The sequence below is a fragment of the Morchella importuna genome (assembly GCF_003444635.1).
Source record: "Morchella importuna strain M04M26 chromosome Unknown Morimp01GS040, whole genome shotgun sequence".
Lineage (NCBI taxonomy): Eukaryota > Fungi > Ascomycota > Pezizomycetes > Pezizales > Morchellaceae > Morchella > Morchella importuna.
Genome location: NW_025763437.1, coordinates 246,462 through 274,305, shown reverse-complemented (window position 1 = coordinate 274,305; position 27,844 = coordinate 246,462). Strand labels below are relative to the sequence as shown.

At 48.9% G+C, this 27,844-nt stretch overlaps 7 protein-coding genes across 7 annotated transcripts; 3 read left to right on the top strand and 4 right to left on the bottom strand.

Moving 5' to 3' along the window:
• Positions 1-553: 553 nt before the first annotated feature.
• On the bottom strand, positions 554-4,790 carry LAJ45_09947 (uncharacterized protein; the record flags this gene model as incomplete). The annotated part of the gene is made up of 4 exons (XM_046119478.1): positions 554-1,215; positions 1,296-2,814; positions 2,878-4,311; positions 4,383-4,790. 4 exons carry the CDS (start codon positions 4,788-4,790, stop codon positions 554-556), a joined length of 4,023 nt encoding a protein of 1,340 aa, XP_045967329.1.
• Positions 4,791-6,338: 1,548 nt separating this feature from the next.
• LAJ45_09946 (uncharacterized protein) lies at positions 6,339-6,913 on the top strand (the record flags this gene model as incomplete). The annotated part of the gene is made up of 5 exons (XM_046119477.1): positions 6,339-6,354; positions 6,460-6,482; positions 6,552-6,640; positions 6,689-6,707; positions 6,764-6,913. 5 exons carry the CDS (start codon positions 6,339-6,341, stop codon positions 6,911-6,913), a joined length of 297 nt encoding a protein of 98 aa, XP_045967328.1.
• An 858-nt stretch (positions 6,914-7,771) lies between these two features.
• LAJ45_09945 (uncharacterized protein) lies at positions 7,772-8,374 on the top strand (the record flags this gene model as incomplete). The annotated part of the gene is made up of 4 exons (XM_046119476.1): positions 7,772-7,961; positions 8,158-8,173; positions 8,238-8,291; positions 8,350-8,374. The coding sequence occupies 4 exons, from the start codon at positions 7,772-7,774 to the stop codon at positions 8,372-8,374; spliced, it is 285 nt and encodes a 94-aa protein (XP_045967327.1).
• An 804-nt stretch (positions 8,375-9,178) lies between these two features.
• LAJ45_09944 (uncharacterized protein) lies at positions 9,179-9,882 on the bottom strand (the record flags this gene model as incomplete). Its single annotated transcript, XM_046119475.1, has 2 exons — positions 9,179-9,344; positions 9,428-9,882. 2 exons carry the CDS (start codon positions 9,880-9,882, stop codon positions 9,179-9,181), a joined length of 621 nt encoding a protein of 206 aa, XP_045967326.1.
• Positions 9,883-11,915: 2,033 nt separating this feature from the next.
• On the bottom strand, positions 11,916-14,019 carry LAJ45_09943 (uncharacterized protein; the record flags this gene model as incomplete). The annotated part of the gene is made up of 8 exons (XM_046119474.1): positions 11,916-12,021; positions 12,088-12,489; positions 12,550-12,912; positions 12,965-13,094; positions 13,149-13,264; positions 13,328-13,553; positions 13,616-13,790; positions 13,864-14,019. 8 exons carry the CDS (start codon positions 14,017-14,019, stop codon positions 11,916-11,918), a joined length of 1,674 nt encoding a protein of 557 aa, XP_045967325.1.
• A 5,884-nt stretch (positions 14,020-19,903) lies between these two features.
• LAJ45_09942 (uncharacterized protein) lies at positions 19,904-21,273 on the bottom strand (the record flags this gene model as incomplete). The annotated part of the gene is made up of 5 exons (XM_046119473.1): positions 19,904-20,537; positions 20,604-20,655; positions 20,721-20,974; positions 21,033-21,138; positions 21,207-21,273. 5 exons carry the CDS (start codon positions 21,271-21,273, stop codon positions 19,904-19,906), a joined length of 1,113 nt encoding a protein of 370 aa, XP_045967324.1.
• A 1,815-nt stretch (positions 21,274-23,088) lies between these two features.
• On the top strand, positions 23,089-26,022 carry LAJ45_09941 (uncharacterized protein; the record flags this gene model as incomplete). The annotated part of the gene is made up of 8 exons (XM_046119472.1): positions 23,089-23,159; positions 23,468-23,952; positions 24,052-24,569; positions 24,655-25,449; positions 25,512-25,515; positions 25,638-25,672; positions 25,727-25,812; positions 25,881-26,022. 8 exons carry the CDS (start codon positions 23,089-23,091, stop codon positions 26,020-26,022), a joined length of 2,136 nt encoding a protein of 711 aa, XP_045967323.1.
• Between the last annotated feature and the right edge of the window lie 1,822 nt (positions 26,023-27,844).

Sequence of the window (27,844 nt, the reverse complement as noted above, 5' to 3'; positions counted from 1 at the left end):
CTACATAAGGCTCGTCCCCAACCCGTCTGCTTGGGGCAGCTTGCTGCAAGTAACGGGCTGGGTACGAGACAACACCCGCCCATAGTAGATAGTGCTCTGGAAGTGATACTTGAGCTAGCTTCGTGGTGTAATAGAGCCCTAACCCTTTGATGCCAATGCGCATATGCTCGTCCTCTGCACTGCCCATCACCATGATTTTAGGGATGCATCTTGTACCAAGCCCACGATTTAAATAAAGAGAATTCATTCTGGCTAACTAGGGTTCCATCTACATTCTTATTCTTCATGTTTTCCAAGTTTCTCTCTAGGAGCGCTAGATATGTATCTACGCCCCACCACAAGGATCTCCGCAAAGTACCATCAATATATCTATCATTGACCTTCAATCACAACATTAATAACATAATGAATAAATAAAAGCAAACGTCAAGAAAGCAAATAAACGAACATAAGAAAACGAACATAAGAAAAACCACAGCAAAAACAGCCATACCACATGACATAAACTACGTCAAGTATATACAACCCGCCCTTCGCCTTCCCCCACCACCAACTACTCCTTCATCCTCACCCCCAAATGCATTCTCCTCACCCTCAACACCATATACGCTATCGCTCTATACGCCACTGTCGCGATCGCCAACCCCACAAGACTCCACCACACGTCCTTCGTCCCCATGCCAAACAGCGCCAACGCCTCCTCTCCCGTCTCCAACGGACACCTACCCCCGGGCAGCCTCTGCGCATCCGTACACGTAAACTTCACCCCCATCATCGAATACGGCACCAGATTCTGCGTCGCATACTTATTGGGACTGAGATAGTTGAACGCCTCGAGGAAGCCGGGCATGTCGATGCTCATGATGCCAGCCATGAACACGCCGATAGAGAGGATGGTGCTCGTGACGTTGACGGAAAAGCCTGTGTGCGCGAAGAGCGTGTTGAAGAAGATGCCGACGCTCTCGCCGCACGAGGTGATGCAGAAGGTGTTGAAGGTGACGATGAAGAAGAGCTTGGCGGTGCGTGGGAGGCCGACGGCGAGGACGGCGAGAACGGAGAAGATGAGGGAGGTGGCGAGCTCGAAGGGGAGCTCAAGGGTGAGGTAGGCGATGAAGAAAGCGGTAGTACCATAGGCGCGGTCGTCGTGTTCTTTGTAGAAGACGTCGCGCTCGAAGGGATAGACTGACACGTTTTGGAGCATGCCGACAAAGATCACTGCCCAGGTTTGTTAGCATCATGGACTATCACTCACCCCTTACTTCCCAGACTGGCAGAACAAGAAGAAAAAAACTCACATGACAAGATCTGCTGCACAAAACCAACCCGATTCTGCACTGAATAATAATCATGCTTCAGTGGCGAGTAAAACAGCGCCAAAATAATTCCCAACCCCACCACCTGCATCAGTCTCGCAACAATCTGCTGCGGCTGCCTCCTCAGATTAATAAGACCTCTCCGGACCAGGATCGGATACGCCGTGCGGAATGGCGCCTTCGCCCTCTTCATCTGCCCCAGCTCCGCGGGCAGACTAATCTCCTTCGGCGCCGCCCCTTCCTCCAATGCCAGCGCCTCGGAGTGCGAGAACCTCTCAATTAACCTCTGCACCTTGACTCTCGACGCCGCCTCGCGGCCCGCGTGCTGTAGGTCCACTGTTACGAGGTCGAGCGCGAAGTCAGCGGGGTTGGTGGTGGTCGGGCATGTATGGCCCAATGAGGCAAAGTATGGCAGCATCTGGTCACCCTTGCCCGAATACACGACATGCCCGCCCCTGGCCAGCAGCAGGATGTTCCCAAAGCCTTGAAAGAGGTCTGAACGACTCTGATGAATCGTTGAGATGACGGTCCTACCCTCCTCTGCCAGCCCACGAAGCACACCGAGGATAGACGCAGCCGTGAAGGCATCGAGCCCAGACGTCGGCTCATCGAGCAGCAATATCCGGGGCTCGGTCAGGATCTGGACAGCGATCGTCACACGCCGCTTCTCACCGCCCGAGATGCCCTTCGCAAACTCACTCCCAATGAGGTTGTCTGCGCAGTCTTTCAAGCCCATCTTCAAAATGACCTCCTCCGCCCGCCGGTGCTTCTCCTCCTTCGACATCCACCCAGGTAGCCTCAGTGCCGCCGCAAATTGCAGCGTCTCCCGCACCGTCAGCGACGGCAGAAGCGCATCATCATCCTGCGTTACGTAGGAGCACAGCGAACGAATCACGGTGTCTGACGGAAGCGCGCCATTAAACAGCATCTTCCCCGCCGAGCGATAGCGCGTGGAGATGGAGCTGTGGAGCCGCCTCGACATCAGGTTGAGGAGCGTGCTCTTGCCGCTGCCAGAGGGGCCCATGATGACATTGAGCTTCCCGGCCTCAAAGCGAGAGCTCACGCCCTTCAAAATCTCGAGCTCTACGGTGCCCTTGGTCTTGCCAAACAGCCCGAGTGACATGCCAGGTTTCTCAATGGTGAGACTACAATTATCGAGCACAACGTCGATTTCTTTGACCTGCTCTCTACCGGTGCGGGTAATGTTTTCCTTCCCGGCGCTGCGGTCTTTCTCGTCAGACTTGGGGCGTGCGGAGGAGACATTGATATCAACGGGCTTGAACTTAAGCAGCAGGCCTGCAACAATATAAAAGAACACAGCCCATGAGACGTTAATGACTATCGGGACAGTCCGCCAGTGCTCGGGGAAGGAAAGCGAATCTAGGATGAATTTGCCCGTATACTCAAGGCACTGAGGGTTCGTTGGGGATGCATTCGTAGCTGGGCAAGCATAGAACTTATCAGAGAACTCGTTCGAGACGAGAGCTCCAAAAGCATACCACTATATATCATCCATCAATCAGCACTCCTCCGACATCACAGGAAATAAGTGGGGGAAACTTACATTGTACGAGATATATTTACACCACCTCACATAGACCGGCATGGTGCTCGCCTGGATGAAATATCCGCACGCCACACTCTGCAGGGTATACGACAGATTCCCCACCAGTACTGCCTCCGCAAAATTTCTATTCACTCCCACACACAGTGTCGCAAAACTCACGGCTAAAAACTGGCCTACCAGCACGATGGCGAAAAACACAAAATACTGCACTGGGGCCGAATCGAACCCAACCATAAAGTAGAAAATGGTTGAGAACAGGAACGGCACCGTAATATCCTCGCAAAGCCTCGCAATACGTCTACTAACCAGGAAACCAACAACGCTAACAACGCCCTCGCCACGCTCGCGGTCAAACAGCTTGATATCGGTCTCGCAGATACGGTACGTCTCAAAGAGGAGGATGAGGTAGCCCTGGAGCGAGGCCGCAATATAAAGCGCTGCCTCCCGAGTCCTGATCCCAGAGAGAGATTTATTGACGTCAAAGAAGATCCAGCCAGCAATCACACCCATTAGGATGGCCTCAAAGAGCGCACCAGCAATGCCCATAGGGTCTCTAAACGTGATCTTGAGCCCTCTTCTCGTCAGCACCGCAATCTCCCTTCCAAGCCCAGGCCCAGACTGTAACTTCTTCCCACCACCCTGCTGCGGAGCATCACAAACACCCTTCCCCACCCCTCCACCACCACCATTCTCCTCCGCCAGCACCTTCCCCTCCGCCTCCCGCCACCTTTCCACCAACCCCGTAATCCTCGCCCTCGACTCATCCTCGGCCCTCGCACCACGATAATCCACCGCCGCCAAATCCACCAAAAAGTCCGCCGGATTCTCATGCTCCCTCAGCGGCCACCCCAACCCCCTAAAATGTTCCAACACGCCCTCCACCCTTCCCGCATACAGCGGCCGCCCGCCGCTCAGCAGCACAATGCGATCAAACAGCCCCCAAATCTCTGACCGCGGTTGATGGATCGTCGCCACCACTGTACGGCCCCTAGCCGCCAGCCTCTTAAGCGTCCGCACAACCTGAAACGCACTAGTTGCATCAAGCCCCGTTGTGGGCTCGTCGAGGAATAATACACTTGGGTTCGCCAGGAGCTGAACACCAATAGATGTCCGCCGCTTCTCACCCCCGGAGCACCCCTTGTGCTCGTTGTCCCCGATACGCGTGTCGGCACACTCCTTGAGCCCCAACTGCAGAATCACTTCCTCGACTACACGTGTGCGTTCCGCAGGAGTGGTTGATGCAGGGAGACGGAGCTCCGCAGAGTATTGCAGTGTTTCACGCACCGTCAGTGTGGGCAGCAGAACATCCTGCTGCATCACGTAGGCGTAGCTAACGTCCGAGAGTGCTCGGCCTCCGGCAAAGGTCGTGGTGCCGGTGGTGCGGAGATTTGTGCCTGTCATGCGGGAGGACATGATGTTGAGCATTGAGGTCTTTCGACAAAGTCAGTATCACGAACGAACAGTGAACAATAACTACTCAGATTTAGAGGGAAAGAACAAACCTTTCCACTACCACTGCCACCAATGATAGCCGTGAGCTCGCCAGCAGGGAAATCTGCAGACACGGCATCAAGGATCTTTTTTTCCTTCTCTTCTGGTGGTGCTTCACCACCATCGCTATTATTCGGTTTCTTTTTCTTCTTTCCAAGTGTCGAATGTTCAGACACCGTGATTGTAAGGCCACGGACCGAGACGGCCACAGGCTCGACAGGACGGAACGAGATGTGCTGCTCCTCATCTTCAGTTGAGGCACGCGAGTCTTTATCCTCGCTGACATCAATGTTTGTGATGTCGTCGTCCAGGATGTCGGGTTTCTCTGCATTTTTCTGGTCCTGGTGCAACGCGGGGATATGGTCCCCGGCTGGGTCTGGAGGGGAACCGGTGGTAGTGATCTCGAGCTCCTTCTCCATAGTTTTCAGGGGAGAGAGTAAGAACCGAGAAGGTCAATTAAACAGACAAGATAGACAGAGTGAAAGTGAACGATTGTTAGGAAAGTATTGTTTAGTCTTGCTGTTTTATTATGCAGTGCAATGCAGAGAAAGACGACTGCTGGGGGAAAGAAAGGACTACTGTCGCAATGCTAGCAAAATACTTATAAGGAAGTAACACAGACGGAAAGACAGACTGGCAGACAGACTGGCCCCCCAGACTTACAGATATGCAGACAGACTGGCAGACAGATAGACAGATAGATAAATAGACAGGTAAGATGCAAGCTAGGGGAGAAGAACGGTCTATGGATTTTTGCCTCTGTCCCCCCCCTCCTAGTTATTATCTCTATCCCTATCCTCCTTCTACTCCATCTTTCTGCTTAATGCTTCTCTCCCATGTTTTTCACCCTCTACTCCCGTCCCCTGCCCCGTCCACATATTCCCCCATCATCTTCCCTCCCTCCTCATTTCCTCATTTCCTCGGCTCGCCGCCCTATTAAGCCTGATTCGACATATCGGGCGACGCCCTACCTCGCGAATGTTTCGTTCGTTCAAGAGGGGGTGTCGAATTCATCCTGATTGGGGGCCTCGTCCCTGGCAGCCAGGATCCAGGCCCAGGTGCAGATATACAATTTTGCATGAACTATGTATTTCCTGGCCTCCAGTATCGTTTGACATACAAGCACAGGTGTTCTCCGGAGAAATTCTGCTGTCTCATACAAAAAGTTATTTTTGTTCTCGGGACATGCTCCTTATTCTATTGCTCCCACGCTCTCCGATCGTGGATAGCACATCACGGAGGAAATGAATCGTAATCGGCGTAATGTCATCCCGCCCCGTGCTTGGTTATACGGCGGCGGGTTGTAATGGGTGGTTGTGGTGGAAACCGGTTAGTACGGAAATAACCTGGGCTGGCTTGCTTGGGCTGAGTCGCTGACTGATGGATTGATTTGATCGGTTCTGACGGGCAGTAACAGTAACGGAGGTAGGGTTGCAATAGAGCCTCTCTCTACTCAGCTCCGTGACCTCAGCTCCGTGCCATGGTAACCGTAACCACGTCAGTACGCCCCCCGTTCCCAAAAAAAACCTCTTTCCTCCACCTCCAAAACCTAGCCTTTACTTCCTTCCCAAAAGAGTCCCCACGTCTTTCCTATCATGCTGGTTGGTTGTGTGCCAGTAAAAAGGTGTGCAAGCAGCAAGTATTTGTCGGTCGGTAGCTCAAAGTGGGCGAGACACTCGACTTAAACATCGTAAAGTGAGCAAGAGAGGATACAGTCGAGAAGAGAAGAGGGAAAGAAAGAAAAAGAGGGAAGTCAAAACTAAATAAATAGCCTACCGGATCCCCAACCCTGGAAATCTCCGTTCACATCTACGCATTAAACCATACCCTTGGGAATTGGAGACGCGGAACTTGCCGCACGCAGTGGTGGTGGTGGATCTCGTGGAGTCGCGAAGAGGAATCATTAGACGAATGGGTGGTGCGTGTGCAGCGATCCGGGGATCTGTTTTTTCGCGCTGGAAAACGAGATGGGGATGGGATTAGGTAGGTTTCACTTTTGTTGGGGGAATGTCGTTTAGTGCTTCTCTTGGAGTAGAGTAGGTACTTGTAGGTACAACCTCTTGGAAAACTAATCGATAAAGTAAATAGGTAAAGGGGGGAAAAAAAGAAAGGTGAGGTGTTGTTTTTGCCGGATCTAGGACGTTTCCAGGTGCCAGCTCACTCACGATGCTCTTGATCAGAACATCGCTGTTTCCGGCGCCGCTGGCCCGGCTTCACACATGTGCATAGAAAACTGCCCCCAAATTTTGAGGTTGAGCCTCTGTACCAGGTACATAGTTCTGATCTGGGCTGGTCAGTATGCATCTTGACCTTCCAGGGCACTACCAAAGTCTAAAGTAGCATTCTCCCCGAAATTCGAAAGCCAGCTGCTGAAAACGTGTAAATACGTTAGGATATTAATACCCACCGTGACCACAACTTCACATACCATCACTCGTACCAGCACGGCATCTCCCACCGCATCCCGCCGGGAACTTCCGCGTGGAGATTGCCGTCGGGTTTGTGGAACGTTACACCCGCAGGGCTGCAGCCATTGGAGTAGATAGACGGGTTTTGTGTAGTTCACGGGGAGACTGGCGGTCTTGAGTGGACATCCGGTTTTCTAGACTGGGAGTACTCGGGGAGGGGCCAGATGGCCACTCAACACCCCGCCCTGTTCTCCCTGCAACATGTTTAGGCAAGAATGATAGAATTGAGTCGTGGTGTCGTGGTGTCGTGGTGTCGTGGATGGATAGATTAAGGTAAAAGGTAGGCGGCTAGTGGAGGTGGTTGAGCGTTGTATCTTATCTGTATAGCTACATGTACTACGGTGCACTCATCATCAGCACAGTGCCTCTACTAACAATTATCGAGGAAGCAAGGAATTGATCCACTTACCGCTGTATGTTGGCAGTTATCTTCGATATGTACCCGCTTTTCCCTGTAGGGTATTCAATGATGAAGATCAAATATTTCCAGCCTAGAGTCCCTGTGACAAGTAGTAATACGAATATCTGATGAAGTGTGATAAGCTAATAAGACTTAAGCTCAATTGTATTGATGACGGTGACGGTGACGGTGATGATGATGATGATGATGAGAAGAGAGAAACTCTCGCATCTCCGACTACATTTATGTAGCATGTTGTACCACTAAGCCACCCACCACGATGACAATTAATGTGCAGTACGGTCAGACATGTGGCCTCTTCTATTACGACATGTACGCAAGCCCCCGCGCCTGGGCGCTGGCCGTGGCCCAACGGTCACGATATAATTTACAATTCACATTTGAAGACTCGACTCTTGATTTTAAACTTTGGCAGCTTCAGAGATATCGACCACGAGATGTTAATATCAGACCCGTTCACTATATCTATAGACTACAAAAGTCATTCTATTCCTTCCATCCCCTCCATCCAATGTCCACACATCCACACCACACCTCACAACCTCCGCACCTCACCGGCTCTCGTCAATTGTTGTCTATACCGGCATGTTCCGCCGCACCACCAGTACTCACGGGAACTCCCGCGAAGGAGATTGCCGCTGTCGGGTTTGGATGCATGTGGAACGTTGCCCAGATCTTTCCGCACGGCGATCTTTTGGCGCGTGAGTTGTGTCACGTATTAAGGTTTATGGACGTGGAGAAGGAACTATATTAGGATAATTCTCCATGCATTGTAAGCAATTACAGTCACTCACGGGAGGCGGATCCTGTCTGATGGCGGTCAGGGATTTGAGGCCAATAAAAGAGTTAGGTTTTGGACGCCAAGAGCAAATTACTGCAAACAGAACCATCAGACAGGATCCGTTGTCAGTAGGTGAGCGACTGTACCAACAGCCAAACTACAAAGAGAAGGGGAAATTGATTTGAGGTTGCTTTAGCCAGGACTCGAACTCGAGACCTCCTTCTAGCTTTATAGTCTCTCGATCTCCCCGGTAAGGACGGGTCTGGCGGCTTTCGGCACTTGGACTGATGAGCTAATTAGCGCTCTAGAGCTCTATTTGGTATTTTATACTAGTCGTACGCCCGGTGACGGATAGCTAATTGAGGTACTTAATCTACGTTTAATTGCGAACAAGCCTTCGATATTAAGTACTCGCCCCTGTCCATAGCTAGGATAATATATTAGCCGATATATGGGAATCATGCAACTACATTCATGTACTTTCCACACTCATACCATCGTACGTGTAGGCAGTTGTCTGGGTCTAAACAAGTCTTGATCGGGCCGTGGGTCGATTGACAGTACGATGGTGGTTGTGATATCTATCAATCCAGCTATGTAGTGCTCCTGTCTGGAAAGAAGTAACGTTAGTTAGAATTTAGTAGGGGAAGGTTATTAGTATCATTATATTTACTTTCGAGATAGGAGACAGCTCTAAAAGTGTAATATAATTATTAATACTTGTTGTATATTGGTAGAATCGAAAACGTGACAGCGTGACAGATCAACCCCCATTAACATATATTGTACAGGCTTCAAGACCTCAGTCCAAGCTCTAAAGACAATCTGAAGCTCCTTTTCGCGATCCTTTGCCCAGTTCATCGTTGGCAAAACTCATGGTAACGTTGCCCCTCCCAAAACACGCGCATCGATCATTTCCTCTCACGATGCCCAAACAAACGCTATCCCAAAGTGCGCCACCAGCAATAAATACCCAAAGTCGCAAGGAAAAAAAAAGAGAAAAATCTACAAGAAAAATCCACAAGAAAAAAATCTATCAAACACCGCTAAACAAAGGAAAATACCAATAAGTGAAAGTCCCAAACAATATCCTCACTGTGAACCAAAACACCCATGCATGCCCTTAGCATGCAGCACCTACTTCAGCGCATGCGCAAGCACATCCGTCCCCCCACCGCTGCGATGCCACACCGCCAGCAGCACCCCACACGATGTACAGCTATGCTTCACGTCCTTCAGACTCGAGATCAAATACGGAATGCACCCCAAGCAACTGACCGCGCACGTCACCGCCGCACACATACTACCACATCATGTCAGTATACATAATTCAAGCAGCCGCGCCGGCAAATATAACTACAACCCAAAGCGTCAAAGGCAACTTACTGCGTAAAGTTCCCACTCTTCTTAGCACATTTCGTCATCCCGCGTTTATTACAAATTGGACAATCCACCGGCGCGGGCGCACGGGTAAGGGTATGTAGCGGGACAGCATGGAGATACTGGCTGCTCCCGTGGGAGTCGATGCGGGGGCGCTGCTCTGGGACGAATTCGGACGCGGATTGGGACAGGGTTTCGACGGGGATTGGGGCGTCGTAGTTATGATCGTAGGTGTTGGCCGAGGGGTTGATGGTCTCGGGGGAGTAGGGAGCTGGAGTGTAGGAAGCTGGGGTATCGGAGGACACGGGGATTGGGAATTCGGAGTCGTAGGATGGGGGGTCCATTGTTAATGGTAAGGGGGTTTGTGTCTTTGAGGGGTCTAGTGTTGAAGGTAGGGGGGTTTGTGTCTTTGAAGGGTCCAGTGTTGAAGGTAAGGGGGTTTGTGTCTTTGAGGGGTCCATTGTTGAAGGTAGTTGGTTTATCTGGTGGTAGTAGTAAGAGTGGAGGTGATGATAGGACTATCACAAGTGGTAGTAAGTCTAGGTAGTAAGAGCAGAAGTAGTAGGAAGACTGGAGATAATAACAATATCCAATGAAAATTTCAATAATCAAAAGTTAACAAAATACTCGGTACCGATCAAAAGGTTCTTAAAAACTCATCCACGCCGGGCCCCTCCAAGCCCTTATATATATTCTAATCCGTCCTATAACCCAACCTACGACTACTATAGTGCGCCTCGCCGACCAGTCTCCAAATCCCAGTATTATCATTTCACTCATTCGATCGCTATTACAGCCCACTCATGAGCCCCGTAAAGAATAGGACTAAGCTTTCCCCAACCAGAGCATATTAAAACCAAAACGAGCCTAGAAGACGACCATCATTCCCCCAACTAGAGCATACTAAAATTATTTACTTTACTCGAGCCATGCAAGCACCTCCTTCGCAACCGAGCAAATGAATATCACCACTCTATTTCCAGACGTTTGATCCTAGTATAAGCTATCGCCTATTCCCAATCGATAACGACGGCCTAAAAGCTTTGCCTCACCGAACGCGTATGAAGTGCACGTCACGGCGGGTAGGTTATAAAAAACGCCAGGGGGTTATCAGGAGGCTGGGTGCGAAACTCCGATTTCTCCAATCCCCCCCCACCTTTGACGCACAGGGGCAGTATTAATGCTGGATGAAACGAGACGAGTGTACTAGGGTGTAGCGAAAAGTGATCAGAATCTGATAAGACAAAACACACGTATTCACCACAACATTCACTTATCAGATTCTTATCACTTACCCTCAATACCCGTACGTTCGTTGCCAAGGTGAGTGATTATGTAGTTACAATTTATAGCCTGCATGGAGTGGGTGTGATTATTATGCAGTCAGCCATAGTGTGGCGAATAGGATGGGGCGGTTGGGGAATATAGGTATAGCACATGTAGGCTATTGATTGACAGCTACATATATATATCCAATCGATATGCTCACCATTCCAGGGTTCCTTGACTCACCGGTGGTCGGTCAACCTTGCTGGCTTAGTAAACGTGCTTTGATCTGCATGATCGTTCACGAGCTATTGCTTCGACGACGTGATTTATATAGTTATATAGAGAAGGATTTTCCGGTTTTACCACTTAAGCCCGACTGCGCAACAACCGTGGTTAGATGGGTGGTGGTGAATCATGAGAAGTCACTCGGTATTCTACAATGCTTGGCGTGTTATAAGAATTTGCTGAAGCGGCAAGAGCTCGAGACTTGATTTTTACCTTAGAGAAGATTGACTGGCTGTACTTGATATTTACCGATGACAGTACATAGACCAGCACCATATACCAATGTCGCACTCAACTATTGTAAGATCATTGCCCGGATCGATCCCTTCTCGTTAACATAATTCATCCCCTTCCATTCCACTCTACATGCAATCCATGTATATATACCTAAAGTACATGTAGCCATTATATATTCCCATAACTTGACTTATCACCTCGGGTTCTCCATAATATATGGAAATATCCCTACCCACTCTTCTTGGCATTTACAGCCCTCGTGACCGTGTGATATCTTATGATTTGCGCTAACGTCAGTAGAAAGGGGGGTACTTAGTCCGACTTCCGTCGTTCTGGGTGTGGTCTTCACTACAGATAAGGAAGAACAGAGTGCCTATTATTTGTAGAAAATTCTTATTCATGCCCTTAAGTCAATTTCGCCTGTGGTATGTAGTATTGTCTAGACCCCGCGCGCGATAGTTATTTTCCGACCATGCATTAAGATGTCCGCTCGACCCATGATCAATTGGTCAAACCATCCGGGTTATTAGACGTAAATACAAAATGAAATAAAGCGAAAGTCCCAAGGCGGGTGCCAGCACCGGCCCAACCAAATCAAATCCAAAATTCTAAGCCTTTAACCCCGTTGTATAGTTTAATATATATCCCCCCATAAGATCCCTCCAAAAAAAAAAAAAAGAGAAAAAAAAAGGAAATTTGCTTTTTAGGCTAGAAAATCTTCTATATCATCGTCGAGATTCCCGTCGTCAGAGTCAGCGGAGCCGGGAACAATGTGGATAATATCCTTTGTTCGTGGACCAGTGTATGTGCTGAAACAAGAATTAGTAAAACATTCACTATGCTAGAGATCAACTAGGCGGAAAGGGGGAACTCACTGTCTCGCACCGGCCCACCACCAACTCAGCGCAAAAATGGCCACAAACGCCGCTACACAAATCGCATAATTCATATTTACCATTGTGATTGGTCTGATTGGCGGGAAGAACAGGACCACGCTGATGAATAGCACCCAGGAAATCGCAATGCAATTCAACGGTCGTCCCCACTTCCCGAGCGTAAATGGGCCCTCGATGAACTTGATCTCATTGGAGTATAGCATTCGAGCAAAGATTACGGCGATGTAGGATAGGTCGAGGGCTGGGGCGGTAATGCTGAAGATTGCGATTATGGTTTGTTGGGAGCCGATTCCGATGAGGTTGAGGCAGATGCAGCAGAATACAACAAGCCAGACAGAGTTGATAGGCGTGTGCGTGTATGGGTTTACCTTGCTCCAGAAACTAAATTGCAGAACACATGTTAATCACCACCAATTCCAGTATAAAGGAGTAGCTAAGTACCTGGAAAATGGGAAAGCTCCATCTCTAGCAAATGCGTACGCCATTCTCGTATCCGCCAACAATGCAGACACGCCAGTAAAGAACTGTATAAGTATCACAAAAAACCACATGACCGTTCCACCCACTCTCCCACCTGCATTCAAGAAGATCTGGGCAGCCGGCATACCAGTGGGTGATGCAATGGTTGCATCCAGGTCACCAAGACAGAAACAAAATGTTACGGTTAGCATCCATCCTATTGCACCAGAAACAACGACAGCGCTGTTGATCGCGATTGGACCGCGAACGGCAGCGTCATGGGTCTCTTCAGACATGTGAGTTGTTCCATCGTAGTCGGTCATAGTCCATGCCACGGAAAGAAACCTGTGTTGTGTTAGTTGGCTCAATGAATCTGGCTCTCGGAGGTTCAACTTACCCAAGTAAAAAGGAAAATGCCTTGCTACCCCATCCAGAGCCGTCGGTGAAATGTGTAAACACATACTCTGCGCTGTGCTTGTTCGGGGTCAAGACAAGTAAAGCAATGCATATTGAGAACGATGCAAGAACTTTAAGTCGAGGTAAGAACATATTCCATAAATTCCACCAAGAAATCAACTTACTGTTTATCGGCGCAAACCATATAATAATCTTATGAAGCCACTTCGTGGTCAAGGAGCATATAACCCCCATCACACAAAGTAGTGCGATTGAAAGTAAGACTGTCTGCAAAGCAGTACTATATAAGGCTATACATCAATATCCACCGGCTTTAATATGACATAATAATGGGACTACTTACGGAGAGAAAGCGTATGAATCTCCGTCAAACCTGGAGTTCATACTAGCACAAGCCAGCATCATTTGAGAGACGGTATACGCCACACTCGACGCCCCGGCTGTCTGTCCAATGAAATTACACCAGCCCACAATCCATGACCAGATGGGCACATGTTTTTCCGGAACCACGTGTTTAGTGACGAAATACATTCCCCCGGCTGTTGGATAAGCCGATACTAACTCCGAGACTACACCGCAAAGTAAGCCTTTGTGTCTTATTAGAAAAGTTTTGGGTGTTAAAAGTAGATACCTGAACTCGCTATACACATTGCCATCAACGATCCAAAGAACCAACACCATACTGCCGTTGCTGGTCCCCCAGATGTAATTGGGACTGAAAAGGTTGCGGGAACTGAACCTAATACACCCAAGATAGAGATTGCGTATGAGACTGTTGACCATTTTGTAAACTCTCTTCGCAATTCCTAGAAGATATATAAGTATTTCGTTCTATAATCTCTAGGCCCACACTGATAAGCAGGCGAAGTTTCCTCATACCTGTCTATACCCAATACGGGTAAGTAGACGCTCATCATCATCTTGAATTGTTGCCATGATTCTAGCTCCCTGGCCACGAACGCCTTCCTTTTCGGTCTCGACTCGGATTACTGGTGGAGAAGCTGCGCTTTCCTTTTCAGTACCTGGAGACGACATGGTAAGTGAGCGAGCTTTCTCGAAGGGTATTCTTCAGTTAAGAGAAATATATGTCTTCCAGAGAAGATGGTACGCTGGGGGCGTTGGGGGAACTGAGGTAGGAAATCGAGGGAAAGGGAGCTGGCCATATGTATAATATACACATTCCCCCCCCATGGAATGAATTCGGAAGGAGGGAGAAGGGTACCTCAACACCGGCGATGGGCCTAGATACCAATGTTCTCGATGACGGTGACTCGACGAGGGGCATGCAATGCATGTGGGGGGAAGGGGAGGGGAGGGAGGAGAGGGGCAAGAAAGAAAAAGAAGAAAAAAGAAGGAATAAATTCTACCAGTGGTCAATTGCGAACCTGCTTCCTTGTCTGCTCTGAAATTGTGATGAGTAAAAGTTTGGCGCTAGAAAAATAAGAGGTTCTTCGAAGGGTGTCCCAGTATCTTGGACAGTGGAAAGACGCAATTGGTTGCAATCAATCGTTGTTTCTTTTGGCGGGTCCTCTCCAGCTGCCCCTGGCGTCCTTTAATTCGCCAAACAAATTGTCCTCCAGGCTAACAATATGTAGCCAGTAAGCTTCTGAATGAATGAGGAATTGGATTGACGCGTATTTCAGCTTACCCTGACACTGACACGCGAACCCTCGGCTCAATCCCGGCTTTCTAGAAGAAACCGTGACCAGGTTGTTGGGTTTGATACTATGATAGTGCACCTTCTCGGTGAAGAAGAGAGGGTCGCTTTCCTCAGTTTGGTTGTGTTAGGCTTGTTAGGCTTTTGGTATTCACGTCGGTGCAGACAGTTGAAACTGTTATTGTTGTTGTTGAATGTCAACCCTCAGCCGGATCGTGTCGGGTCTTTTTTTTTTCAACCCTCACCCTCTCCCGCGCAAGCCTTAGACAGTTTCTGTCACGTATCACGTATCACGACCGCAACCCCGCAGTTATGACGCTGATATGCAGCCCCGTATGCGATGCTTATGTGTGGTTTGGCGTGATTTATGGTGGGAAAACGATCTTTCCGGATGGAACGCATGCAGGGTTAGCAGAGTACATGTACACACTGCCAACGTGAGAGTGTGAAATATTGTTGTACCCAAAATTATCAGAGTGGTATTTAACTGCAAGGAAAGGGGCAGGAGGAATGCTGACACGGATTGGCCCCACGATGGTGGCTCTCGTTCCACTGTTTCCTTTGGACGACTATCTGGACCCATTTCCAACGAGCTAGAACCAACATATGTGATCTCAAGTGCAGGCGGGCAACCCACATATCGAGGGGTCTTCCGGGCTATCCTATGCCTTTGCCTTTGGTTCTCTGTATGACATAGTTAACTACTGATTGAGTAGTACCACTTGAATAAATAAATCCCAAAATTGCTTTCTGGACGATAAAAGGATTAGGCCTTAGTTGTCAGTCAACAGAGCACTAGCCTCTTATAGAACTCTAACAAGCCTAAGTACTCTAGGAGGAGCCCCTGCTATGTCACCCCGTTTCCGGAAGCTAGGTGATTGACACCAGAGGTACACCTGGTTAACTACATGTCGTAAACTTAGGCGCCGACGAAAGCCTAAAGCAATGAAAAGCTGGAGATCTAGGATAGGTATGTTGCCTTTGTTTCTAGTAACAAACCACCTACAACCCTATGCCCGAGGACATCACAATAGACCAGGAGGCTCCCAAAGTTCCCATGGATGAATTGCCCGTAACAAGTGACAAGCAGGACTTGACCGGGCTCGCCTCGTGTTTTCAGCCTCGTCTGACAACTGAGACTCACTCTAAATCGCCCGGGTCATATCCCGGCCATTGAATCTGATAAAAAGAAAGGAAGATAAGCGTCATCGAGCATAAATTTTTCATACTCTACAGGCACTAATTCTCTGTGTATGCACCCCTCGGATTCACATCGGGCATTAACTAGGATTTGTTCCTCTAGCTAGCCGAATGGGTAGTGTATCTTCCGAGTAACGGGCGTACATGGGATATGTCGACAATCACACCTGGGTTACAGCCCTGCAGACAAAACATATTATCAGCGGGCACGTGGCGGCACATTAGATCATTGGAAGACCGCGCATTATTTAGTCGGGTAGGTAGGTCTATGTATGTAGGTAATATGTGCGGCCTAATAGTTGATCTGCAAAGAAAAATAAATAAATGATATATTTATTTTTTCCTCAGTGAGTGATAAGGACAGCTGGTAAGTAGAAAAAATGACACTATACCGGCTGGTACCAATGATCGCTTGACGGCGAGCTGTTTTTTTGTAAAAAGTATTGTGACTTGGTTAATGAACCCTCTCTCCCGATGGGAAAATCTCTGAGCCTAAACCTTCTTATAAAGGACATTCAATCGGAGAAAACTCCGCATAATCACTGCGGAAACTAGTGGATTAGGAAAACAGTTAACCTTATTTCAATTGGGCAGCTTAACAATGTCAATGGTCACGACCGTTGGTAAAAGATATGAAAAGGTACATACCATAATTGCTCCATGGTTGATCAATTTTAGGGTACTGAGCGCCGTTCCACCCCGCCCTGTTACCGAATTGGATCATAGGCGGTTTAATAAGATAAATCTTAAGATCGGAGGAGGAAGGTATGCCGTGCATACAAACAACATATGAAAATCTTCATAATTAGATCCAATCCACCGAGCCCACGATGTGTCCAGGAATCACGCTCCCTGCACAGGAACAGGAGTAGTAGAACTGGGGTTACTAGTACTCCGCAAAGAAAGGAGCTATAATACCCAAATCGCTTCTTTTCTACCGATTATTACTGCGTTTGTCGATGGTTGTGGTGGATCCGTATATACTTGTCTTTGGCTTTCCCCGCTCTGATCCGAGAATCGCCGGTAATTCGGAAAGGGTTTCGGATCTCGATGGTCTCTCTCTCTTGACTTGGATAGATGTGCTATGTATTTTGTGATGTTGTTGGTGCCGAGTGATTTCGTGTGAGCGATGAAAGGACGGAAAATGATCAATGTGGTAGATCATGTCATTTGAACAAGCCTCAATATTGGCCACTCCCAAGATTCAACGGAAGGAGGATATCGCGGGTTCAATTCACAACACACCCGTAGCGGGAGCGGCCAGACCAAGACATCACATCCCCCGCTTTTCCATAGGGCGCACGTACGGGATGCATTGGAGGCACGAGACCACTTTATCCATTTTTTGTTGGGAAGCGACATGGACCGTACAGTGGTTTATCCACCATTGGATCGGCCACTGCCCTGGATATCTTGAAGTAAGATCCGCCACCCCGGATTGTGCTTCGCCTCTTCAATTCGAAGGCGTTTGAGGTTTCAATTAACGGTAGTTCAGCGAAGATCGGTTCGGCAGACACGTCGTCAAAAGGAGAGTAGTAATTCCATCACCGTAATAGATTAGACACTATAGGATTGTCCGATGTGCCGCCGGAATTGAGATGCGGACATACCCCGAACCACATCATTGTTTGCAGGTCTCGAGAATTTCATCTCGCCTTTGAAATTGTTTTATTGAGTCTCTGGCGCATGTACTTTGAAGTATAATTGAACCTTGTCAACAACTTTAATTTTTGATAATACCATTCACACAACTACCCCCGGACTGACAGTTCCAGCAAAATGCAAAACTCCACGCTTTATGGAAGTGTAGATATTGCTGTAAGTATAAGAATGATAAGCTGGTCCTAAGAATCGGATTGTTTGTCTCAGGTACCTACACACCGTATGGAGGAGGCACGCTCATCATATTTATCGCGGCACATGAGTATGCATGCATAGATTAAGTTTCTCCACCACAAGGCGGAGATGTTAGATCTGCAGAGTGACGCCAGAGAGGGGTTCAATCTCGGTAGCCACATGTACCTACGTACTCTAGCTGTGACCTGGTTCGCCGTCGCACGTTATATGGCGCCTACATCGCCTGTGCCCGCTAACACGTGCACTCGAGTAGCCAATGTAGCTAGCAATATTAATAGTTCATGGCTGCGTCGATCCTGAACTCTCGAGAGCTCTATTTCATAAACATACTGCCTCGATCGAGTTGAAAGCGCCGTATTGACCTTGTGGACTATGCTGTTTTCTTGTGTGGATGTATGTACTGGAGCATTATGGTCACACTACGTCCAAAGATACGTGCATCCGCAACACCACTAGCATCAACAGCGAAAAGGTGATAGCACAAATGGCTGATAAACTGTCGCCCTGGAAGCCCTGATTGAACTCTGTAATCGGACCCGGTATATAGTTAAGTTCATGTTACGAAATCGTATGAATCATTCTGCCTGGGTGGAATTACATGTATGTATGGTGTAGGATAGATTACGTATAATACGAGAATACCGATCGATAGGGCTAGTCAACAGTTAGAAACACTGATAATTCATAGCTGGAGAGAACACGTATACTCAGCGCTGTACAAGTAGAACAGATATATCACACTAGCTGGTATATCTTCGCAGTTAGGGACTCTTCAATTATCATCAACCAAGTTATCTACATTATATTAACCGTGACTTTCATACGGCAATGCCAGCTACAGTAGAACCTCGTGCCGAAAAGCCGAACAGACACACGCACACACACACGCACACATACACACAGACAGACCCTGACAAAAAGATACTGCTATGTATATGTTCCGTCCTTGTCACGCGTATACCTCATTCAGCAACAGGCCGATCCATTGTCAGACTGGCGATCCTGTCAATGACCAATTCTTCCTGAGATTTGGTAAACAGCCGCTGAGATTCTGTCCAGGTGATCAATGCCTGCCAGAATTCGACCAAAGTTCACTAATATTCTATCAATAATAGTAACGATGACTACTGTTAATATTGTCGCGTTCATTCCCAAAAGCCATCACCTAACAACTAAAAAACTCAAAGAGCCCTTTCTACCTACATGTATGAATCCTTATGCCCAATCTACTACCATCCTGGGACTACATAAGTAAATGTCAATAAATAATTTTTAATGGATGGCTAATGATTGGGTAGACTTTCCACCGAAATGGAGCAACCTTGAGGGTGGTGAACTCTAATGTAGCTTCAAATACCATGAGGATTATAGAAAACCACCTCTGAGTGTGAGTGAAAACAAGAGGTGATTCACCGATCGTCTCAGCTGGCCAATGGACTATCTGAAAAGCCAATGATTAGTATTTTTGAGTGGGACGGAGCATATACATACATATGTATGTACAGCCGCATTCGAAAAGTACTGGCACCCTACTATATTGAGTCGTTCATGAATTGTAGCCCACCAACAACCATGGCACTCGCGCATACTCAACTTATTGATAGGTATGACCGCAATAGAGACATTGCAGCTCTCTCTGGCAATTGCCTCGAATATGAGGGTTGAAAAGCAGAAAGAACTGCCTCGTGAGTTTGGCTTGGAGATGCTAATACTTTTCAAACGCGGCTGTACTGGATTCCTTTCAAGTCTACGTAGAATTAGGAAAGACTACGCTGAAAAAGTAGGACGAGATAGTTAAGTGACTTTTTTATCAACGAAGAGTCTAACTAATTACTATATAGTGACGGCGGTGACATGTTAGGTTTGGACAGCCCAAAGGTACGCATTTGAGAGCCAAGTACAACCGAGTGATTTATTATGATTATGGCGCACCTTTCTGCGACTTTTCGTCCTGATATGGAGGATCGGGGACCGTGGCCTCACTTTATAAATTGTAAGGCCGTTGTCTCGTATATTGGCGGTTTCGTGGTATTCTTACTCACATTTTACTATTAGTTACGGAAGAGAATTAATTACTCGGCAAACTAAAGAATCGGACAAACAAGTTCTCAGTAGATGTAAGCAATGTCTACTCGATGTTTGCCGGGTGAATAGCCTAGGGATACATATCCCCAAGTATTCTATACACACTAGTACACAACTAATCTACTCCTCAAAATCCGCCTTCAACACATACCTGTACCTACACTCTCCTCTATCTAATCTCTTCACCACATCCTCCACATCCTTCATCCCCACAACCTCCACCCAACTCTTTACTCCTTTCTCCTTCACTAACTCCAGCATCTCCGCTATCTCCTTCTTCGACCCCACATTACTCCCCCGTATCGCCAAATTTGCCGCTGCAATATCCGCCCACGACAACCGCGGCAAATCACCCTCCGGGATACCGCAGATCACAAGAGTACCCCCCACTTTCAGCAGCGAGAGGTACTCGCCCAGTGGCATGTCCGTCGAGAAGTTGGTGCTGATGATGAGATCGAGAGTTCGCAGGTGAGGAGCGTTCCATCCCGGCGCGGCGGTCGAGAGGAATTGGGAGGCACCGAGGGCGCTCGCATCGGCGGCTTTGCGAGGAGAGTGAGAAATAGCGGTGACGGTGGCACCGAGGGCCTTTGCGAACAGGATGCCGAAATGGCCGAGGCCGCCGATGCCGACAATCCCGACTTTGGAACCGGGGCCGATGTTGGCGCGCCTGAGGGGTGAATACATTGTCACGCCGCCACAGAACATTGGCGCTACTATTTCTTCGGGAATGCCCTCAGGAATCGGGTACACAAAGCTATCCCCGCCACACCAGTCAGTCCGAAGCTCGAAAGTTTGTAGATCCAGACGGGGGTCGCATTACTTCTCATGGATCCGAACATAATCCGCATATCCGCCATATCCCGCGCTCCCGTCTTTATACCTCCAATTATACGTCTCCACAACCTCCTTGCAGTAATTCTCCTTCCCCCTCTCAAACCCTTCTCACCGCCATGGCCATGCTCTCCCGCCGCACCCCAGTCCTTACCGTCACCTGGCTTTGTGCCAATGTCTTCACCCGCACACGCATCGCAACCGCCGCACGACCAGGCCTGTGAGCCGACACCGACGATAGAGCCTGGCTGGAGTGAGGACGAGGTGACGAGGGGCCCGACGCAGATTACTTCGCCCGTGATCTCGTGGCCGGCGACGCAGGGATATATCGACGGTGACCATCCGGAGCGGAGGACATGGCTACGGCGATGTGTTTGTTAGCAAAGGGGAAAAGGGCTAGGGGATCTATGAGACGTGCAGGTCGCTGCCACAGACACCACAATAGCGGACTTTAATATCAATGTCATAGTCTCCGAATGGCTTGGGGGTGAATTTGTGGAGTTTGAGATCCGACCAGGTCTCGGCTGGTGAGATGGCTGGTTAGTTTATGCGCAGCGAGGCTTTTGGAGGGAAGGGTCAATGTGGAAGTTACCAGAAAACGCGGCATAGCCGGTAAACTGCTCAGGGACGGTCTTGTGATTCTCAATTGATGAAGACATTGGGTTCAAATGTAGCCTGGGGGCAGAGATTGGATTGAAATTGATTCGAATCGATGTTGTATTTTTGGAGTGACAGAAGTCTGCCCGTTGTTACACCTCCAGATCTGGGGAAAGGGCGGAGAAGTTTCTTTTTTGCATGACCGGGGTGTGATGTGGGGCTGACCGACCCTTATCGATAAGCATGCTGGGATTATGCAGATCTCTTCGGGGATGTCTTGTGTGCTCGGTTTTTTCCAAAATCAGATTTCGAGAAGTCGTGTTCTAAATCGGTTCTTTCCCGTATTCATGCCTTACGAAATTTAGTAACAGGATAGATATTGCCAGTATCCCTTCGTTCGTTCCCGCAATTCACAACTTTTTGCCGAAGAAACGGCGTGGTGATATTCAGTATACTAGCTGTGATTGGATTGTAACGCTGCCAAAAAGAGAATAAACTCATTCAAAAAACGAAACGATCTGCTGAAGGAAGGGTGACGAGCGTTACATTCACACTAAAGAGGTTCATGGAGTGAGGGTTAGGTTTAGTAATAGAGGATTTACAAGAGATTTTACTTGACCGGTTTAGTCTCTCCAAATAGCGCCCGGTGCTGAAAACGCACGAAGGGATGTACAGTGTTCTCGGTCAATGGCAAATGACCAAGCCGGCTAGAGACGTATGTACGTAAGATAAATGTTAACAGTATGAACAGACGTAGGTAACTGCGTTCAACAGAGCACAGTTGCTATATCAGGTTCGGTCACGGATTGTGATTCGGACTGACCGCTATAATAAGGATACAAGTATTAACAACGTCGCTACAACTGGAAGCAAAATATGAAACTCTCAGCAGCCTCTTCATTTCAACATCATTGTCTCTCTTGTCTCTGTCATTTCCCCTTGAACGTAACTTCGGATAGTCGGAGTCTCGCTCAATTCCGTACGTTCTTCTCCGCCCCGCACCCCGTATCCGGAAAGTCCACACGAGTCAGTGGACAACACCTGTGCGGGGTATGTACCTACATATGTACTGTACTCCACGTATATAGCGTGACGGAATGAAGTACATTAGGACAAAGGCGGCGAAAGAACGGAGAGTACGAGCGTGATGTTTCTCAAGGGGAGGAGGAAAGTGCTGGTTTCGCATACGAGCTACAAACTCGGAGACCTTTGCAGATTCGAATGAGAGGGTTTCTGTATGAGAGATTCCTACAGGTCGGGGCATGATGTACATACATACCCTACTCCATTGATATACCTACATGTATGTACATACCTAATCTACACCGTCGTGCATTGATTATTAGTAGGTGATGGTATAATATAAAAGGCTTCGATATTCACCTGAGCTCCTTCAATTGGAGAAAGACGCATCCTGGCCATTGCCCCAAAATCCTCCCATTGGCTGTCTCAAGCTTCCCAACCCGGTAGCCCTCAGAGTAGATTAAGGACGGTGAATGCCGATTAGATAGACATAAAACGGAACGAAACCTCGGTTTGCCACTGCTCTGCCGGTAGTCATCTACTCTACATCAAACGTACGTTGGCGCCAGTACTCTATTTATTCTTTTGCAGATCGACTTGGTCTGGGCTTGATTCGAGAACCGGAGAGTTTTTCTCTAGTTTTTTTCATATCCAAATTTCATTCTAGACCCTCGTTACTTAACCCCCCCAGCTACATCTAGCTAGCTGTGCCTGCAGGCAGCGAATTGAAGGCTGAAGCTTCCACTAGAGTAGACTGCGCATTCCCGGTTAGCTATCTTGTACTTTACATACTTAGCTAGCCCTAACTACTCATCGATCCATCCATCCATTGAGAAGAAGAAGAAGCACTGGTCATGGCAACTCCCTCCCGTCTTCTGGCCTTTCTTTCTTTTCTTTCTCTTCCGAAAATCCTTGCGCCCACTCGGTGAGTTTGCTGGCACTTTTTTTCTTATCCCATTGCTTGGCTTTGTGCTGTCCAGTTATCTCTGGCTCTCGATCGAGCTCATCTGCGATATACATACATACATACATACATACCTGTCCCCTTCCTTGCTCGAGCTGTGATTGGCCAGCTCTAGAATATTTCTCTCCTCCGCGCCATCTTCGACGTCCATATCTTCACCACCCAAACCTGGTACTACTGTAATTTATATTCCCACCTTCTTTATATCCCCAATTGCTCCACTAGTTTTAAAGCACTCTTGGATTGCACTCAGCTAAATTACTGGTCAGCAGCTCATCCACTCAGCCCACAATGGCACCAGCTACCTCTCCTCCTTCTCCTCTCCACCCTCTCACTCCCCTCACCCCGGACGAGATCCGATCATGTGCCGCCGCCCTCAAAGCCGCATACCCGCCCACGGCGGACCTGCAGTTCAAGATCATCACCCTCAGCGAGCCCACCAAAGCCTCTTTGATCTCGTGGATGGACAATGGCGGCGAGAGACCCCCGCGACGGGGCTACATATCGTATTACGTCCGCAACACCGACAAGCTGTTTGAGGCGTATATACTGCTTGAGCAGGAGGGAGAGGAGGGATCGGTGGCGGTGTTAGAGAGTAATTTTAGGGTAAAGGAGGGGTATCATGCGCATGCGGATGGGCAGGAGATTGTGAAGGTGGAGGAGGTGGTGTTGCAGGATGAGGGGGTCAAGGCGGAGCTGGCGAAGTTGGAGCTGCCGGAGGGGACGGTGGTGATTTCGGATCCGTGGACGTTTGGTGTGTATTATTCCCTCGGGCTCTTGTCAGGCTATAAATGTTTTTTTATAAAGCTTTTGGGTTGAGTTTTGGTAAGCTTACTTTTATTGATCTGTCTAGGTTCCGATGGCGTTGCGGACTTCCGCCGCCAATTCCAGTGCTTCCTCTACATCCAGGACCCGCACAGCAAGAACCCCGACTCAAACCACTACGCTTTCCCACTCTCCATATGCCCTGTCTTCGACGTCCAGACCAGCAAGGTCACCCGGATCGAGAACCTCCCCACCGGAGCCGGCTTCACGCCCACTCTACCGAAGCCATACAAGGTCCCGCCGCCCTCCGAGTACACCCCCGAATGCCAGCCATCGCTCCGGACAGACCTGAAGCCGCTGCAGGTGGTTCAGCCGGAAGGCGCGTCGTTCCAGATCTTGGATGAGCATCTTGGAGGCGGGGTTGTGGAGTGGCAGAAATGGAGGTTCCGGGTCGGGTTTAACCATAGGGAGGGTGTGGTGCTGTATAATGTGACGTATGATGGGAGGAGCTTGTTTTGGAGGGTGTCGCTGAGTGATATGAATATCCCTTATGGGGATCCACGGCCTCCGTACCATAAAAAGGCGGCGTTTGATCTAGGAGATGTGGTAAGAATCTTTTTTTCCTTTGGCCCCTGCCCAATCATGATATCTCACTCGGTATCAAAGACTGAAGTATATATAAAAACAATAGGGTGCCGGGGTCATGGCGAACAACCTAAGCCTCGGATGCGACTGTCTAGGCTCCATCCACTACTTCTCCGCGACCCTCTGCGACGATGCCGGCAACCCCCAGGCCATGCCCAACGTCATCTGCGTGCATGAACAAGACGCCGGCATCGGCTTCAAGCACACAAACTACCGCACCGGCCGCGCCGTCATCATCCGCAAACGCGAGCTCGTCATCCAGTCCATCATCACCGTCTCAAACTACGAATACATCCTCGCCTTCATCTTCAACCAAGCCGGCGAGATGAGCTACGAGGTGCGCACCACGGGCATCCTCAGCACCGCGCCCATCGACGAGGGCGTCGAGGTACCCTGGGGCACCGTCGTCCACCCGGGTGTGCTGGCCGCGCACCATCAGCACCTCTTCTCCCTCCGCCTCGACCCCGCCATCGACGGGCACGAGAACAGGCTCGTCTATGAGGAGGCCCACGCGCTCCCGCGCGACCCCAAGGCGAACCCGCACGGCGTGGGCTACGTCACGCGGGAAACGGTGGTGGAGACGTCGTCGGGGCTGGACACGGACGTGAATAGGAACAGGGTGTTTAAGATACAGAATGCGGGCGTGAGGAACCCCGTTAATGGGAAGGCGGTGGGGTATAAGATTGCGGTGCCGCCGTTCCAGAAGATGCTGGCGGATAGGGAAAGCTGGCATTATCGCAGGGCGGAGTTTGCGGATAAGGCGGTGTATGTGACAAGGTATAGGGAGGGGGAGCTGTGGGCGGCGGGGAAGTGGACGAATCAGTCGAGGGGTGGGGAGGGGGTGAGGACGTGGGCGGAGAGGGGGAGGCGGTGGTGGATGAGGATTTGGTGGTTTGGGTGCAGTTTGGTAGGTTTTTTTTCCGTTATGGCTGTAGGTGGTTTTGAGAGAGGTGTTGGTTGGGCGCTGTCTCGGGGTGGTTGAAGGGAGTGGCGGAATGGTTTCGGGAATTATCACTGACAACTGAACAGGGATCAACCATATTCCCCGGATTGAAGACTTCCCCGTAAGTATCCCTTTCCAGGTTCTAACCTCGGCGCAGTACTAATGTACATATCAGGTCATGCCTTGCGAAACCATCAAAGTCTCATTCAAGCCCGTCAACTTCTTTGAGCGGAATCCAGCACTGGACGTCCCACCATCCACGTAAGTTCACCATCTTGCTCCACGGTCACCTTATGACCACCTTACTAATCCTCTTGTAACCTGTACAGACAAGCGTTCAACAAGAGCGTACTGCTCAAGACGGACCTAAAGGATGCGGTTGCACATAAGCAGTCTGGCGCTGCGGCGGTGGTGGGGGAAAATGGGGTGCTGAGGAATGGATGCTGTGAAGAGAGCAATCCCAGGAATTAACTGATTAGAGTATATGGTAGTACAGTGGACTAGGCCTGGTTGGGTTAGCTGGGCGTAGAGAGTAGGAATTCCCAGAAATAAAGAGTGATAGATTCACTGGTAGCTATATGTACGGGGTGAAGCTCAATAAGGCTCGTTTGGGGGCTGGCCTCTGGAGTGTAAAATAACGTTGCACTCATTCTTCGTCAGTAGCTACATGTGTTGGCGGAATCTGGAGAAACGGAGGCTACAATGGGAGTTGTATATTGGGAACACTCCGGTTTCATTACGTGGAGTTGACACCTTTTTTTCGCGAGTTGGGCTGCTATAAACAAAATTCGCCTTCTGAGTTTTAAGCCACCATACTCATGATGCGTGGTCGTTGGTCCCAGATTGTAGTGTTCATGTAATGCATGTGGTGAATAGAGTATTAGGTGGCTGGAGTCGTGGCTAGTGAGTATTGTGTTGGCTTTTGCCGCATAGGAAGATTTTAAGGTAGTTACATGTATGTACAAGTGTCCACTAGTGATTACTGATCAACTGGTAAGACGTGGTTTATTGTGGAGGAGTTTACTTGTTAACTACATATATGTATTTACTTGTTAATCGACCACGTACCCCCCTCCTCCAACTGATCGACTGTGATTGTTGTTCTTTATTGACAGTATATATAAGAGATATCAGGCTCCCCTCCCCTCCCCTCCCCTCCTCATCACAAAAGTTAACACAGCTCTGCAGCGCAGGTATTTCATGGACTGTACAGACCCTATCCTGAAATCTAGAGGTAGTTTCGACAGCTAGATGTCGGCCTACTGCCATGGGTAATAGGCCGGTTAAAGCATTGTAAACGCAACCTCCATGGAGCTGAAAATTATTAATTGGTCAGAGCTAGTTCTTGTGAAAATTAAAACTCCGTTTTCGGGGGAGAGAAAATGAATTTTCCTAATCTCTGGACAGGTATAACAACTGAGCTGTTGGGCCATGGTATAAACATCATCTTAGGCACCCCCCGAACGGACCCTAATATGGATGTTTTTCGAAATATCCAGTGTTATCACGTTACCGCACGTTCACCAAGCTGGGTTAATTCGGTAGATATGAAGCGATGCACTTATGCATCTTTAAGTAAGCATTCACATATAACGGTACTTTATGGCGTCGGGAATTAATTCTATTAAGCTCCTAGATATATAGCTCCGTGACATAACGTGGCGAATTAAACGTTGCTCAGCCTTATCACACTCAACTCCCCACCACACAACCGCGCCTCGAGTGACAATCCATGAACAGCTGGCTCACCCGAACGCTGTAGGTTTCGCCCAGCTCAGCCCAGCCTAGCCGGCTAAAAGCTATAAGTGAGCTAAACTCGGAGATCGCATAGAAGCCCGAACGACGGAAAGCCTCGCCGCACCTCCGCACGCGATCTCCGGAACGTGGGCTCGAATTCTCCGACGCCTCGGTATTATGATGCGAGATCAAAATGTTCCTCATTGAAAGTCTTAAAGTGCTCCTGACTAGGAGAATATTGAATGGCTGGCTAGGTAGCAGAGCATATTAGCCAGTTTTAGCCGTTCGGAATCCGGTAAAAAGGTGGGGTCCTAGTGTTCGACCATGGGAGAAACGAAATTGCGGAGTACCTTCCTACCTGTTCCTGGATCATTTCAGGGCGTGACTTTATTCACTTTTGGCTTTAAGCATATTTTACATGGGGATGCAGGGTAATTATATATAATGAACGTTCTGTGGGGTGCAGTAGACCCGCCGCTTAGATGGTAGTGTTTCGCATTCCGGCTGAAGTCGAGCTAGCTCTGACAGGGGGGTGATTCTTCAGCAGATATATGTC